Here is a 16,999-nt window from a genome sequence, read left to right as displayed (position 1 = left end):
GGCTCCTTTAAGAAGAAACCATGACATAACAGTAAACTATGGTTTATTCTCTCTGACTATCCCCCTCCCCTAATCCCCAAAACCTGACATGCCAATCACCGTCTCCTGTCGGCAGCCCCATATCCACCCACCTATTAGCCAGACAGATTTGCACGACTCTGGGTGAAGACCATATAATTATTTCCTGCTCCCGAATTCAATGCTGACACCTGAAGGCAGAACTTTCACACAAAACCCCAAAGGTGAATATTAGGATGTGAAGGAGCAACCGCCGACTCCTTGGGTAAACACACAGGATGGGATATTGTGCCCCGGCCCCCGGGAAGAAGTTATGAGCCGTACCTAGATATTAAATACATATCTGTGCGCTGTATATTTGTAGAGTCCCCACCCAGGGTAGCCTGGGGCGCTGCAGACACATCCTATAACGTCCCCCCTATTTCACAAGCCTGAACTCCTGACCCTAGGAAGGCTATAGCACAGCCACCGGGACGACAGACCGGTTTTCTTTCCTTTGCAGCTGCTGTTAGGCAACCAGTCCTGTGTGTAAGGGCGGAGGGCCCGGCTGGGAACATTGATTACTGAGGCAAAGCATGCGGCACGACATATGTACCAACACACGGACCTCGCCCCGGCATGTCACTTCTCACCTGAGACAGCCCGCACACAACGGCACCTGGTGATAAAGCAGCACCAGCCTGACACTAGAAGTACAACATTCGCAGGACTGTGCATTACGCCATGCGAAAAGATCTACAACTTTCTAAGACATTAGGTCTTCATTTTCAAGATCTCTGCTTGTTGTCAATGAGAAATGTTCGTTGTTGTACCGTGTTAGCCAGTGGGTTGGAAATATAAAAAAACACGAAAACTTGGTAATCTTCAGTAGTTGATACCTTTTTAATGGCTAACTCATAATGATGACAAATGGCTAACGTTTCGAAGCGCAAGGCTCCTTTGTCAAAGCAAATTTAAAAACATTTTTGAAGGATGCATATATATATATATATATATATATATATATATATATATATATATATATACACAGAGCAGGCACAAAGGGTGTTAGATTTCAGGAGGAGGGGGGGGGGTTGTTAGTAGTTGGTGAGACAATGTAAGCAATTGGTGGAGACATTTGCTAGAGACAATGTGGTAATTGGTGGAGACAATATAAACACTTACAGGTCCTTGTCAGATCACACACTACTGTAAAAAGACATGAACCCCTGTGATGCATTAATCCCACACTCTAGTGTCCGAAACAATGTCATGAATTTATATTCATGTATGCGTCTTTCTCTCTTAGATCTGAAATTCCCTCTCAAAATCAGAATTTTCATGTCATTGGTAATGTTGTGGTCCATGAAAATTCTGATTTTGAGAGGGAATTTCAGATCTAAGAGAGAAAGACGCATACATGAATATAAATTCATGACATTGTTTCGGACACTAGAGTGTGGGATTAATGCATCACAGGGGTTCATGTCTTTTTACAGTAGTGTGTGATCTGACAAGGACCTGTAAGTGTTTATATTGTCTCCACCAATTACCACATTGTCTCTAGCAAATGTCTCCACCAATTGCTTACATTGTCTCACCAACTACTAACAACCCCCCCCCTCCTCCTGAAATCTAACACCCTTTGTGCCTGCTCTGTGTATATATATATATATATATATATATATATATATATATATATATATGCATCCTTCAAAAATGTTTTTAAATTTGCTTTGACAAAGGAGCCTTGCGCTTCGAAACGTTAGCCATTTGTCATCATTATGAGTTAGCCATTAAAAAGGTATCAACTACTGAAGATTACCAAGTTTTCGTGTTTTTTTATGTTGTCAATGACTGAGACCCCTTTAGGTTCCATTCAGAGGTAGTAACATGGCCCCTATACATGCTAGTCAAGCTCTCAGCTGAGAGGTATAAACAATTGTAGATGGTTACACAAAATACCAAGCTGCTTAGCTCACAGAGCATTGTCTAGAAGACAATCTTCTCCGCAGCAAGACTAGCTATGAACAGGGTTGCTGCCTCTAAATGGAACCAAGAGTGGTCTCCGTCATTGACAGCAAGCCGTGGTCTTGTAAATAATAAGGAATTGAGCCAGTAACAATCCCCTTAAAAAAAACTGATCAATTTTAGCTTCTTATTTTAAGGTTTGTCCACAAGAGGATTCTGTAATTTTTATATACTGCAAGGAAAAAAGTAGGGGGGGGGTGTGAATTGTTGATCAGGCACTGATGTTGGGTAAGGAGGAACGGTGATCAGGCACTGATGTCGGGTAAGGAGGAATGGTGGTCAGGCACTGATGTCGGGTAAGGAGGAATGGCGATCAGACACTGATGTCGGTATAAAGAGGAATGGCGGACAGGCACTGATGTCAGGGAAGGAGGACTGTTGGTCAGGGACTGATGTCGGGGAAGGAGGACCGTTGGTCAGGCACTGATGTCGGGTAAGCAGGACTGTTGGTCAGGCACTGATGTCGGGTAAGCAAGAATGTTGATCAGGCACTGATGTAGGGGAAGGAGGAATGGTGGTCAGGTACTGATGTCAGGGAAGGAGGACTGTTGGTCAGGGACTGATGTCGGGGAAGGAGGACCGTTGGTCAGGCACTGATGTCGGGTAAGCAGGACTGTTGGTCAGGCACTGATGTCGGGTAAGCAAGAATGTTGATCAGGCACTGATGTAGGGGAAGGAGGAATGGTGGTCAGGTACTGATGTCAGGGGGAGAAATAGGTCTAGCACTGATGTTGGGCGAGAAGATACGCTTCTCACTTTGCATTCCATTTCATCCCAAAGATGTTGGAAGCGATTTACACAATGACTTTATAGAGATCTCTGCGTGCACTGGGGCACAGTCATCCCACAACAGGAAGGGGCCTCCCCCAAAACTTGGCACTATACATTCGGGTAGGTAGCATCTATACTCTAACTCCTGTCACAAGGTGCCTGAGCGTCATACCAATATCGACCTGTTACTGTAGTCTATGACTATTATAGGGGGTCCGGTGGTTTTGAGAGTGGGACCTCCATTTTTCTGTAGTAGACGACTTCCCTGTGACCAGCGTGCGCCTCCACTTCCCCCTACATCTCCCTCATGCCATCGTACTACAGAGGACTGAAGATTTCCCTGTTTATACAATTCTTTACAACTATTTACTATGAAGTGGATCCGGCTTTCCCTTGTAGACCAGGCCGGAATCTTAATCACTTAGAAGACGTTTTTGTAGAGTTGACGGCGAGCAATAAACAATAGAGTAATGAGTTTTACTACCCTCAAAACAATAGCAGGCGAAGCCAGGCCAAGATGGAGACTGGCATGATGGGAGACAAGGCTTCACGAGACAAGACCAAATACAACTCCATTATTGGTACACGTAGGCCGGGGGGAGGGGGTGTGTGTGACTATATCTCCTTATATAATCACTATCTTTTCAGGCATCTCAATCTGATTTCACAGAGCATGCAATTCTAGACCAAAACGTAAGGCACTTTAATTAAAAATGCTGCTGTTTTTTGTCTATTAAAAACCTCTCTAAAGTTCCTGCCACAAGGGGTCTACGGTAAATAAATGCCATCAAAAAGCAAGAGAAGTTCACACTGAGAAGAGGTGGGGATTCTGTTCACTCTTCTCACAGTGAACGCAGAGGGGAGGGGTTGATTCTCCTCACAGTCTCCACAAAGATATGGAAACTGTTGGTGAACGCAGAGGGGAGGGGTTGATTCTCCACACAGATATGGAAACTGTTGCTGTGTGCAAAGGACGGATGATTCTGCACATCTTACAATGTAAGAAAAGTCTTCTATGTACTTGCATCTACTTCTGGTTGCTTATGTGATTACTCATGGGATATTATCCACAGACAGCAAGCAGCTTTACTGACTGGGCTCATATATTGCACTTTTCCTGTGCCAGGGATCTTTTTAGCTGTACCATGCCCTGTATTTATAGTCTGCTATACACAGTACAGATCGTATACAATCTGTATATATCTGTTCTCTATATACCAAAGCATACAGTATAATAAATACCATCTGTACTGTATGTACCTGAGTATACAGTGTAATATATACCATCTGTACTCTATGTATATTTATACTGTATATACCAGAGTGTATTTATATAACAGTATAGAGTACAAATGGTATATAGAGTACAGATATAGATTAGTATAGACTACAGTTGTATATATAATTACACTGTACACTCTGGTATACACAGTACAGATAGAGATTAGTATATATAGAGAGTACAGACAGTATATAGCAGCACACTGGTCCTGTATATGACCTGTCAATCAGTCATCACTGTATACAGCCTTCCTCTCCGGCAGGATATATAATTACTGGGGGATAATGGCATCATTGCCTGTATGTTTAGGCGCACTTGTCAGCAGGACCTGGGGCCAAACACACTGGAGCTGCATAATTACCCGCCCCTCGTAATTACACCCCCGCCATGTCTCCCTCTACACATCTTAATGGAATGATATTAGAAGGGGGTGGGGGTGTAATGCCACTCAGCCAAAGCGTCCCAAACCTTCCGACCTCTAAATCCTCCATACACCAGAGGGGTAACACGCTGACAAAACATTCACTACACCAGTATTATAGCTCTGACACTGGGACAGCGCCCCCTAGGCTTCCACTTATTACACCTGCAACCAATATTTTACTATTGAGTCTATTTTACATATAAGACCTCCCTGATCCAATCACATCCAGAGCTGCACTCTGAATTCTGCTGCTTGATACTTGGAACCTGTCAGCAGTAGCCAGACAACACCACCCATAACGAAATGCATTTGCATTACTATCTCTCTTTGCCATTGAAAACCATATTAGGCTAAGGCTCCACTGGGCGGAAACGCAGCGTAAAAAACAGCAGAGAAAACGCTGCGTTTTCTGTCGCGGAAAAAAACTGTGCATGTACATGCGTTTTTCAGTTTTGTACTGCGGAAATTCATATGAGTTTTTTGTTGAGTTTTTCATTGCGTTTTTGCTCAAGTTTCTCAAGTGCAATAAAGGTAATTGAAAGGCGATGTTAAAAATCCAAAGGAATTATGGTCCTCTGCTATTTAGGCCGGGGCCCCGTGAGCTGGAAACACCGCAATTTGGCCATTGCGGTTTTGAAAATCGCAGCATGTTAATTATAGCTATGGAAACGCCGGCGGCTTTCCCATAGCTAAACTGCTAAAGCGCAGCGGTTCCGGCCCGTGAGGCCCTAGCCTCAACCAAGCAAAACAGTGAGGTTTTTGTCTGCGGATTTTGATGTTTTTCCGTGGCGTTTCCGCAACACATTGATCACGCTGCGTTTTTGCTGCGGTTTTCACACTCTCCATAGAAATCTACCACTAACAATCTGAAGACTGTGCCAATGTTCACTTCGACTACACGGCGATGCAGTGAATCATCGGAGGGCAAGTGCCGTCATATTAAAAGGAACTGTACGGGATTATAAACAGATACTTTGTCCCAGAGATAGCGCCACATCTCACGACAGGTCATGCGTGGCATTACAACTCAGACCCATTCCCTATACCACATACAACCCATGGACAGGACATTATCCCGATCCTATACAACCCAGTTAACCCCTTCCTGCCACAACCACAGGTTTAATTATTTTTGCTGTCCGAACGCTGCTTTTTACTCTTCCATTCACACGGCCATACGAGGGCTTATTTTTTTCGGGACAAATTGTACTGCCTAATGGTACCCTTTAATATGCTGTGCAATGTACTGGAAAGTTGGAGAAAATAAAAAAATCAGAATGGGGTGGAATTAGGAAAAAATGCATTTGCGCCATCATTTTCTTATGGGTTTTGAGTTCACGGCGTTTACTGTGCGACCAAAGCGACGTCACTTGTATTTTGCAGGTCGGTACAATGACATACCGTACTTTGAGGAAGGGGAAAATTGAAAAACGGTGATTTTTTTTTCAGCTATGGTGGAACTATTGTTATATTTCAGGCGTTTTTGGACACAGGTATACCTAATGGAGCAGATTTATTACGCCTTATATGCCAAAGTCGTTGTGGTTTTTGCACCTCCCTCACCACTTTCCTGAAATGGAGGTATGGCGATGGCGTGGAGGTCCCAGGCCCCACCAAATTTATCACCATTTGGCATAAATGAGGCTGGAAATCTACGGCAACTATGAGCTGGTATAGATCTCCTTCTACGACCGAGGGTGCACCTCATCATATATTAGGAGCACCCTCCCCCAAGTCAGGGAAACGGAAATTGCATCACAACCCCCCCATATGCGCTAAACATTCACCTACTGTCTGGCATCATCACAGCAAAACCACCACAGTCCCCACTAGACCGGGGCATGACCCCACACTCACCTTTGGCAAACTTCATGTAGTGAACTCTCTTTTTGGAGGATTTAGACTTTTCTTCCAGACTAAAGGACTTCTTGGTTTCATTATCAGATGAAGCTAAAAACAAAAACAAGACGCCAGTCATAAACCTATACACGTATGCATGTGGGAAAACGGCAAAAAGTAGCACGCTAGCGGGACAGCCTTCTGTACCTAGACTCTCACTGTTCTGTTATGGACACCATCATGAGACTGCCCAATGGTCTAATTTCATAGTGCATGTGATTCTGGACCAAAATGAAATTAAAAATGTATCTGCTCTCTGCCTGTAATACCTCCTGCCACTAGGTGGTGCCCTTCTAGCTAATTTACAGTTTACTCCCCACTGCTACCCAAAGTCAGTCCATAGATACATTAGATAAGCAAGACAGTATCCCAGTGAGTGAAGGGGGAGGTTCTTTCCCCTCTTCTCAGTGAATGGAGAGGGGAGGGATTGAATCTACACAAGTCTGCAAACTGTTGCTCTGTGTAAAGGACTGAACATTCTGTATAAATCTCACATGGAGGAATTTACAGTCTTGTATTATGTACTGGCATCTACTTCGGGCCGCTTGTGTTATTGGGATATTATTGACAGTCAGTAGCTTTACTGACTGGGCTCAGATTTTTTTTTTTAGTGTTTTATCTGCTTGTCTGCATGTATTTGCCCAGTCTCCTATATGATGCTTACTTGGGTGTTTGTTATTGTACAGTTACTCCTGGCACAACATTATAAGAAATAGATGAAGGAGGGGTCAGTCCGATCCTTATTGCAAACACCCACAGCCTCAGAGACAAGTGTAAACTGTGCCGCAGCCATTATGGAAAAACGTATAGGACATCACGGATGAAGGTTTATACAGTCATAGAACATACGGCCCTGCACATAGTTCAACCTTTCGTGAAACCTCAGGTACCCTTTACCTGCATCACCAGATCTCAGCATGACCTGGCAGATAGATAGGTTACGGTCTCCTGAATCATACAGTGTAGCATTCTCCAGTGCTGCTTCTGTGGCAGAGATGACGCTGGTTTTGCCAATATGGAGCAATGGCAGCGCCCTCATTGCTCCATAGAGCTCATGTGCAAATTTATAAAAACGGCCATCTCTCTGCAACGCAAGCAGCAACGTACAAGGGGAAAACAGGTTAGGGTCACCTGACTCATACACTATCTTTTTGCTGGGTTCAGGTGAGATACTCTAGCAATGGCCCTGCTGACATGACAGCAGTTGTACAGTACATGGCGGCATTATTTATGTGTATAGCTGCAGTATATAGGTCTACTACCCCAGCGTGCACAAATCCCTACTAATGTAATGTATACAGAAATAGATTTTGTGCAGGGAGGTCAGGGGGTGAAGCTGAACTTTTGCACTAGAGCCTCTGGGTTAGTGCCAGTCTTCTGATCTAGTCTTGTGCCAGCTTCCATTAGTAAACACACAGGAACATGGACACATCAGATATGTACACAGGACGTGGCGCACAGGTACAGGTGTAATAACCAAAGTATCTCAGGACCAGGGACAATGTGTACAGAGCCTGGGGACGAGAAGAAGGCAACCCCACCATTGGATGAGCTCACAGAACCCATACCGAACAACCAGATGTCATTAAAGAGGTCATGAGATTTACATCATAGCTTCCCCTGATGGTAGGAATGGATCACCCGGGGTCCTAGCAGAAGACCAGACTGTCAGGAATATAGTGGAGATGGGTTGCTTAAGCCGTAGCCATTGATAATGATCTTCATGATGTATGTTCTGATTTCATTCAACATACCGACATACTGGTTCCTATTAAATCTACTGTATTGTGTGTATGAGATGGGGAAACTAGATTGCAAGCTCCTGGAGACTGATGCAGAGGGCTACAGAATATGCTGAAGCTATACACAGTATACATATAACAGATGAATGAACTGCAGGACAGTAAAGAAATCCTGAAGATGAAACACTGCTGCCACCAAGTGGCCAGAAAGTGGTATTACATGACATGATTTTACATTCCGATAAAACGAATCCTGGCAGAAGAAAAGAAACTGGAGGCAAATTATCACAGAAATCTCCATGTAGGTACTGAACCAGCAGAATAGTGAGCGCAGCTCTGGAGTATAATACAGGATAAGTAATGTAATGTATGTACACAGTGACTGCACCAGCAGAATAGTGAGCGCAGCTCTGGAGTATAATACAGGATATAACTCAGGATCAGTACAGGATAAGTAATGTAATGTATGTACACAGTGACTGTACCAGCAGAATAGTGAGTGCAGCTCTGGAGTATAATACTGGATAAGTAATGTATGTACACAGTGACTGTACCAGCAGAATAGTGAGCGCAGCTCTGGAGTATAATACAGGATAAGTAATGTAATGTATGTACACAGTGACTGTACCAGCAGAATAGTGAGTGCAGCTCTGGAGTATAATACAGGATAAGTAATGTAATGTATGTATACAGTGACTGTACCAGCAGAATAGTGAGCGCAGCTCTGGAGTATAATACAGGATACGTAATGTAATGTATGTACACAGTGACTGTACCAGCAGAATAGTGAGCGCAGCTCTGGAGTATAATACAGGATAAGTAATGTATGTACACAGTGACTGCACCAGCAGAATAGTGAGCGTAGCTCTGGAGTATAATACAGGATAAGTAATGTAATGTATGTATACAGTGACTGTACCAGCAGAATAGTGAGTGCAGCTCTGGAGTATAATACAGGATAAGTAATGTAATGTATGTACACAGTGACTGCACCAGCAGAATAGTGAGCGTAGCTCTGGAGTATAATACAGGATAGGTAATGTAATGTATGTACACAGTGACTGCACCAGCAGAATAGTAAGCACAGATCTGGAGTATTAGGGGGAGTTCACACACTGTAACGTGCCGCGTGATGTGGCACGTATACGGCGTGTGAGAGTTTGTGCACCGTAAAAGCTCCCATTGATTTCAATGGGAGTTAGGATCGTATACGCCGCGTTATTTTGCGGCCGCAAAATAACGCAACGTATACGATCCTAACTCCCATTGAAATCAATGGGAGCTTTTATGACGCGCAAACTCTCACACGCCGTATACGTGCCACATCACGCGGCACGTTACAGTGTGTGAACTCCCCCTAATACAGTAATGTAAGATACTTAGGTGACAGACTCTTTAGCCAGGTTATAACATTTGCACATACACTTTACATAAAAGCTTCCTGCTTGAAGTCTTCACACATTCCACATCTTTACCACTATATATAAGGAGATTATGGAGTCCATCAATCACCAAACTCCTGGTTTTATAACTTGGGTGGAACCATTAAAGGGACGGTGAATCACATCATTAGCAAATTTTAAAAAATTGCCCATTTCTTAAGGTGTGAAAATTACTCGACAGCAAATTATCAGAGAATTTATGTCTTTAATAACACTTCACATTGCTCAGGAGAATCCAAGTGTCAGTGACAAGATCTTGCACGTAGTCCGCTGACTCACGCCTCGCAGGTCTCTTGTGTTATTACACCCCCGCGCTTTATGTCCTATTATTACAGCATTGCTCTCTATGACAGAAATAACTAACCAGGAACTAGATCTGTAGAATAACCTACCTGCACTCCCGCTACCATGGCAGTTGTTCAGGTCGGCCAGTAACTGGTTAAAATCATCTTGATGGGCAATCCAATTATCCTGTAATTATATAGAAATACAATAACATAAATAATAATAAATTTTATTTATATAGCGCCAACATATTCCGCAGCGCTGTACAATTTGTAGGGTTCAGATACAGACAGAAAGATACATTACAGAGAAAGTCATTTCACACAATGGGACTGAGGGCCCTGCTCGCAAGAGCTTACAATCTATGAGGTAGAGGGGGTGACACAAGAGGTAGCAGGGGCGGCATTGCTTATACAGGGGTCAGACAACATAAATCGAATGTTCAGTATAGGTCGCTTTCAGTTAACCCTGTACGTGTATGACATGGGGATGGAGCAGATACCGAAGCTGTGCCCACATTGTCTGCAACAAGAGCCGCGGGGATTGGGGAGAACTCAGATCACAGCTATTTAACCCCTCATGAGCCATGGTAACAACAACTGTGGCACGTCACTGGTTAGGCTACATGACATCTGTGTGCTGCTCACGCCTCCTCAGCCCTATTTACTACCCTCAATGAACCCGGTCCACAAGATGGACAGATATAGGACTGATCTTGAGTTCTACCCTGGACTCACTGCTGCATACACAGGCCCATGATAATACAGGAGTGTGTGTATGCGGCCATAGAAATGAATGGGTCAGCGTGCTAGCAGTGAAAAACATGCTTAGTACACGGACACATGGCATAGTCACGTACATGTGGCCTCAGAAATTAGATAGAGATAGACACTGGCATTAACACAATTTTGCACTCCTGTGCAGCTAAAAATACTACTTGTAAATGTGAAGAGGAGTATTTTTGCTCTTCCAGAAAAAATGTAGTGCGTCCTCTGTGGCGGAGCTGTAATACCAAGAACAGCCACTATACAATGTACGGCGCTGTGCTTGGTAGTCAGTGAATTGGCCGCAGTGCTCACATGAATGCTGCAGCGGCCTCTTCAACCACCTGATCTATGCGAGTCCAGGTGTGAGACCGCTGCGGATCACGTACTGACGACTGACCCTAAAGATTGGTCATCAACATATACTGACTATTAGATGCACAAGAAAAAAAAAAAAAAAAAAAGTCAGTGGGATCTAGCAGTGCCGGCAACTCTGCTTAATGAGCCGGCTCATCATTGTATTAACACCAATTCTGGTTTTCATCAGACATTCCCCCCAACATCTACCATAATAGTAACAGTACAGCAAACACCGGAACTTTAAAGGGATTCTACTACTAAACCAAGATTTTTTTTCTAATTACCACGTCGGAATAGCCTTAAGAAAGTCTATTGGTCTCTTACCTTTAGACGTGGTGTCCACGGAGCTGTTACTTAGAGCCAGCGGCCATTTTTAGGAGGCCGCTCTTGCTCTTGTAGTTCAATACGTGAGCGTACCGCGCAGGCGTCGGAGGTTGGACTGAGACGGAAGATAGAAGAGGCGGGGTTGCAGCTGAAGATGGAGGCAGCGCTGGACTGAGCTCTCGGCAGCGGAGGGGACGCCCACATCTCCGTTTGAGCGCTGGGGCCCGTCCTCATTGCTGCAGAGAACTCATTTGCATACCGGTTAAAACCGATATTTCTAAGGAACGGCGCGGCGGAGACCACGTCTAAAGGTAAGAGACGAATAGCCTTTCTTAAGGCTATTCCAACGTGGTAATTAGAGAAAAATCTTGGTTTAGTGGTAGAATCCCTTTAAATAGTTCAGCCAGCGATGCTTCCTCCTGCTGCCAGCTATGGGTGACAGTACGTCACTGTGGTCAGTGCCTGGATGGTAGGACAAGGAAGTTATATCAAATAGATCCAATTCCAAGTAAGATTAGAATAAAACATCACTCAAGATTTTCATTTTTGACAAAATCATCCAGCTCTAATTCCATCCTATTTACAAGTGTACCAAGAAGGAGGAGACAGATAGAAGGAGTATGACTTCCGGATCAGACGGCGTAGCATCTATTTGTAGTCTCTTGCCATGGAGATCCATATACTATATACGACCAGGCAATTCACACTTGACTCTGCAAGGACACACATAACTATATCATTGGGAAGGCAGGCATGGTTTGTTACTGTCCCTGCCTTCCCAATGGATGTGTACACAGCTATAGGAGCCACCATTACGCCGCTCCCCTATGACTCGGGGTCACATGACTACCTGGGGGTGCCGGGAGCTCCAAGGTACTAGAGTACGCAGATCAGCTCTGGACTACAACATAAGAGGCTGTATTACTTACTGTCTGTATCGGCCCCAAGTAAAAGGATAAATCATTACCGTATATACTCGAGTATAAGCCTACCCTCCTAATTTTACCACAAAAACTGGGAAAACTTATTGACTCGAGTATAAGCCGAGGGGGGGAAATGCAGCAGCTGCTGGAAAATTTCAAAAATTAAAATGGTCGGAGTTTTTGGGTGCAGTAGATGCTGGGGAAGGGGAGGGGGTGTTTTGGTTGTCTGTCTGCCCCTTCCCTGAGCTTGAGAACTGAGCTTTTCCCCCCACTTGGAATTCAGCCTGGCTGAATATAGGGTATCTGCAGTGCTCCTATTAACCCCTTCCCAGATCCCCTATATTCAGTAGACCGGACACTGTCAGACACAGGGATACCTAATGTGTTTGTGTTTCACAGTCATTTTCTACTTTTATATGTATCCCAGGGAAAGGAGGGATTTACAACTTTTATTTTTTTAAAAGCTTCTTTTTTTTCTCCACTATTTTACGGGAGATTCCATACATTAATATTGTGGCTGGTCATAGACCCCCCCCCCCCCCTAAAAAAAAATACAGTATATATATATATATATATATATATATATATATATATATATATATATATATATATATATATTTATATTTTGCAGACTCGAGTATAAGTCAAGGGGGGCTTTTTCAGCACAAAAACTATGCTGAAAAATTCGGCTTATACTCGAGTATATACATTAATTAAAAATTAAAAAGTTAAAATGCATGCCCAAAAGTTATTATGACCTTACTAGGGAGTCAATGTGTAAAAAAATAAATGAAAAAAAAAAATAAATACAACAAAAACAAAATGAAACTTTCCCCAGCTACTACCAGGTCCCGTCCCCAGCAATAAGTGTCACCAAAGTAAAAAATTACCATAACAGAGAGGGAAAACTAGAGAAATGAGGAAAGTGCAGCTTGCAGGACTCTTCTCTCTGCATGTTTGGTGCAGAAAGCACAGGGACCTATAGTGTATGGGGTCCATTTGTGTCCCCCAGATAAGCGCTTTTCTATGTATATAGGTTTCCCCGAGCAGACTCCCTGAGCGCAGATGTGAACCGGGCCTGAGAAGTCTAGATGATAACGACAGAGAACCCTAGAACAATCTCATTATACATAGAACGTTTGTGTCTCAATGTCTTACCACGTTCAGTGAATGAGAACATTCTTGTTCACAGCTGAGGTTTTGCTACAACCATATCCAATCTAAACAATCCTCTGTGAGGCAGACACATTAACAGCACTGCTATAGCCCCCTCCCCTCGTAGTCTGCTACTATGTGTCGGTGCAGGTAAAACGCTCAGCTTGGAGTCCAGGCTAAGGCCGGTCGCAGACGACTGTGGCCGTGATTTAAAAGCACGGGCTGCACACGGGGATGACACTTTCATTAAATGAATAGGAGCCACGGAAGTACAGGCTGCAAAATAGGACCTGTTATATCTGCTGTGGTCCAGACTGTCAGCCCGCACATGGGACCATGGAAATCACAGTCGTGTGTGCGGGCCCATAGAAAAGAATGGGTCAGTGGGCTTTCCATGAAACACACAGATAACACACTGACCCACAGCACGGTTGTCTGCGACCAGCCTAACTCAGAGATAATCGATACCTGGAGTCCAATATTAAGATATTGCAGGTTATTGATACCACCCCCTCCAGTCAGGGTGGTTTGGGTCAGTACCTCGTGGTTGTTTGACGCTCCGAGTCCTAGAGTGTTGTTCTTTACTTGGACTTTGATGTGTTCTGTGGCTCCCTGTTCCTGAGCACCGAGTCCCTGCAATAAAAGAACATTACACGTGTGATCGGCGGCCATAGTAGTGGTGCTAGTAGTAGTAGTGAGGCAGAAAGTTCTTCTATAGCCAATTCTCATGTGGAAAGGCTGGGCTGACATGTCACTTGTATCCTGGTAACCTATTGTAAAACATACCTGTCATTTAAGGATGAGCTGCCGTGTGTACATGAGGAGTAACACGACATGTGGTCATTATATTGTGCAGTCTAATCCTCTGTAGGGTGCAGCCTTCTCTGAGATAGCGGCTGAAGACTGGACACCATACACAGCACACAGTAACTAGAGGATAATCTGTCTCTCTCACTCAGATACAGCACTAGGGCCATGCAGGGCACACACAGAGAATAAATAACCTGCCATGATATTAATAAAGTACTTGGGCTGTAATAGAAACTTTCAATTTAGCTGCAGCAATAGCCGTAGCTCCGGTTTCTGCTTTGTATCCCTTAACTTCTGCCTTCCCACCATTGTATGTCTATAAACATGTGTACTCAGATACACGTGACCTGCAGTACGTCTCGAGATGGATGTAGCAGAGATTTCAGAGTGAAAGTCAGTTTTGAAAGAAGGAGAAAAACAGCCAGATACAAGGAGAAAGAAGCATTCTTCTCTGACAAGGTGTATTAAAAATGTTCCAATAATCATCTAATTGCCCTATCAGGACACAAGGATACCATGTTCTTAAAGGGAATCTGTCTCCAACTCGCAGATAACTTACAATCACCTGAATTTCATGATGTTTTCCTCTTGTGACTCGTTGCCTCCATTGATGAGATATCTCTGCTTTTGTCTGTATGTAACTGAGCACTTTGGAGCAACGAGGTCCAAAGAGGTCACCGGCAACACCCTCACTGCCCCAAAGAGATCTTGCGGGGGGAGCCAGAATTTGTATTGAAAGGTCAGCATGTAATACCACACTCCTCCAATAGTGGCCACTGCAGAAAAATGTATTCTGACACTGGGGGTTTCTGTTGCGACGAAACCCCAAAGGCTTCAGGGAATACCAAGACTATACATGGAACCCAGATGAGAGGGGTCCTCCTCCTCCTCCAGAGGCAGTTACACAGGACCTTTCCACTCTGGCCTAATAGAGGGAGAGCCCCCTTTATAGGGGAGTCTGTCAGCGCTTAGTGAGGCCTTAGGCACAAAAAAAGTTATCCTTAGACGTAGCGCTATTCACAGCATGTCTGGAGAAAATCAACAATTATCCATTTTGGAAATTACGTTAACGAGGATATAGATTACTGCGGCCTCTTCATTACGTACCAAACAGTGGCTGTGCTTGGTACTGCAATGGTCACGTGACCAATGGATGTGATGTCCACGGATGGCGCTCAATATCATCGCTAATCCTGGACAACGCCTATAAGTCGGAGGTGCCACAAGGGGTAGGGGGCGCTGTGATGAGTGCCGATTCCACTACTCAGGTCATGTGATGTCACAGTCATCGGTACTATGGGGGTGTCAGATCTGATATGGATACTCTGACCATACAGAATGCTGTAAATGTAAACTAATCCCCCATAGGGGGCGCTGTCCAGTGTCGCACCTTGCCTTTCGACCAGCCCATCTTCTCCAACATCTTCTGCCCAAACTTGGACTCGTCCTTGCTCCATGTGCTGTTTCTGGGGTCCACCGACCACTTCTGCTTCCTACGAGCTGCAGGATACAATGACCAATGTAAAGGTTACAGTATACAGACAGAGATGGGGTATATACTGTATATAACAGTATGACTACACACACTGACTGGGGATAGGCTTGTATACATTACCCTGTACATAGCTAGTCCTGCTCACTGCTGAGGGTTTGTTACAATTGTATCCAGTGTAGACAGCTGCAGTACACACCTCCCTGGGGGTTTGTTACAATGTATCAGTCTAGAGACCAGGCTGCTGAGCTCACAGAGCATTGTCTACACTGGATACAATGCTCTCCGGTTCTCAGCTCGGAGCACTAGCAGCAGTACACACGGTGCGGTCACTTACGTTCTGCCAGCATCGCCATGGTGCGGCACTCTGGTGATACAACTCGTGGGCTAAAGGACCTGTGATGACGACACGACCACGTGATAAAACTCTGGTGTGGGCGGAGCGAGTGTGGACGGTGCAGGGCACTGGAGTGTTGTGGGCGTGTCCGGAGTGGAGTTATTTCTGGTAGTTGTGATGTCACGGGAAGGGGCGGAGCCTGCAGAGTAGGGGCGGGGTCTCCTGGGTGACAGGTCTGTTTCTTCTCAATACAGGAAGAAGAGGAGCGAGCACGTGTGTGAGAGAGGGAGAGATGTGTGTTACATGGGACTGCATAGGGATAAGGGACAGGCGTGATGTGTGTTACATGGGACTGCATAGGGATGAGGGGACAGGAGTGATGTGTGTTACATGGGACTGCATAGGGATGAGGGACAGGCGTGATGTGTGTTACATGGGACTGCATAGGGATGAGGGGACAGGCGTGATGTGTGTTACATGGGACTGCATATTATAAATAGATGAAGGGACAGAAGTGATGTGTGTTACATGGGACTGCATAGGGATGAGGGGACAGGCGTGATGTGTGTTACATGGGACTGCATAGGGATAAGGGACAGACGTGATGTGTGTTACATGGGACTGCATAGGGATGAGGGGACAGGAGTGATGTGTGTTACATGGGACTGCATAGGGATGAGGGACAGGCGTGATGTGTGTTACATGGGACTGCATAGGGATGAGGGGACAGTAGTGATGTGTGTTACATGGGACTGCATAGGGATGAGGGGACAGGAGTGATGTGTGTTACATGGGACTGCATAGGGATGAGGGGACAGGAGTGATGTGTGTTACATGGGACTGCATAGGGATAAGGGACAGACGTGATGTGTGTTACATGGGACTGCATAGAGATGAGGGGACAGGAGTGATGTGTGTTACATGGGACTGCATAGGGATGAGGGACAGGCGTGATGTGTGT

At 44.7% G+C, this 16,999-nt stretch overlaps 1 protein-coding gene across 1 annotated transcript in view; it reads right to left on the bottom strand.

Moving 5' to 3' along the window:
• PINX1 (PIN2 (TERF1) interacting telomerase inhibitor 1) overlaps positions 1-16,117 on the bottom strand; it is a 102,463-nt gene extending 86,346 nt beyond the window's left edge. The window contains exons 1-5 of the mRNA XM_075269315.1: positions 16,039-16,117; positions 15,600-15,709; positions 13,940-14,032; positions 9,981-10,059; positions 6,363-6,455 (exon numbers count right to left, since the gene is read on the bottom strand). Of these exons, the coding sequence (XP_075125416.1) occupies positions 6,363-6,455; positions 9,981-10,059; positions 13,940-14,032; positions 15,600-15,709; positions 16,039-16,057 (394 nt within the window). The 5' untranslated portion in view covers positions 16,058-16,117. The remainder of the gene's footprint in view (positions 1-6,362; positions 6,456-9,980; positions 10,060-13,939; positions 14,033-15,599; positions 15,710-16,038) is intronic.
• Positions 16,118-16,999: the final 882 nt, after the last annotated feature.

Source organism: Leptodactylus fuscus, chromosome 3 (genome assembly GCF_031893055.1).
Source record: "Leptodactylus fuscus isolate aLepFus1 chromosome 3, aLepFus1.hap2, whole genome shotgun sequence".
NCBI classification, from domain to species: domain Eukaryota; kingdom Metazoa; phylum Chordata; class Amphibia; order Anura; family Leptodactylidae; genus Leptodactylus; species Leptodactylus fuscus.
The sequence above is the reverse complement of the archived record's forward strand: the minus strand, read 5'-3'. Positions and strand labels throughout refer to the sequence as shown.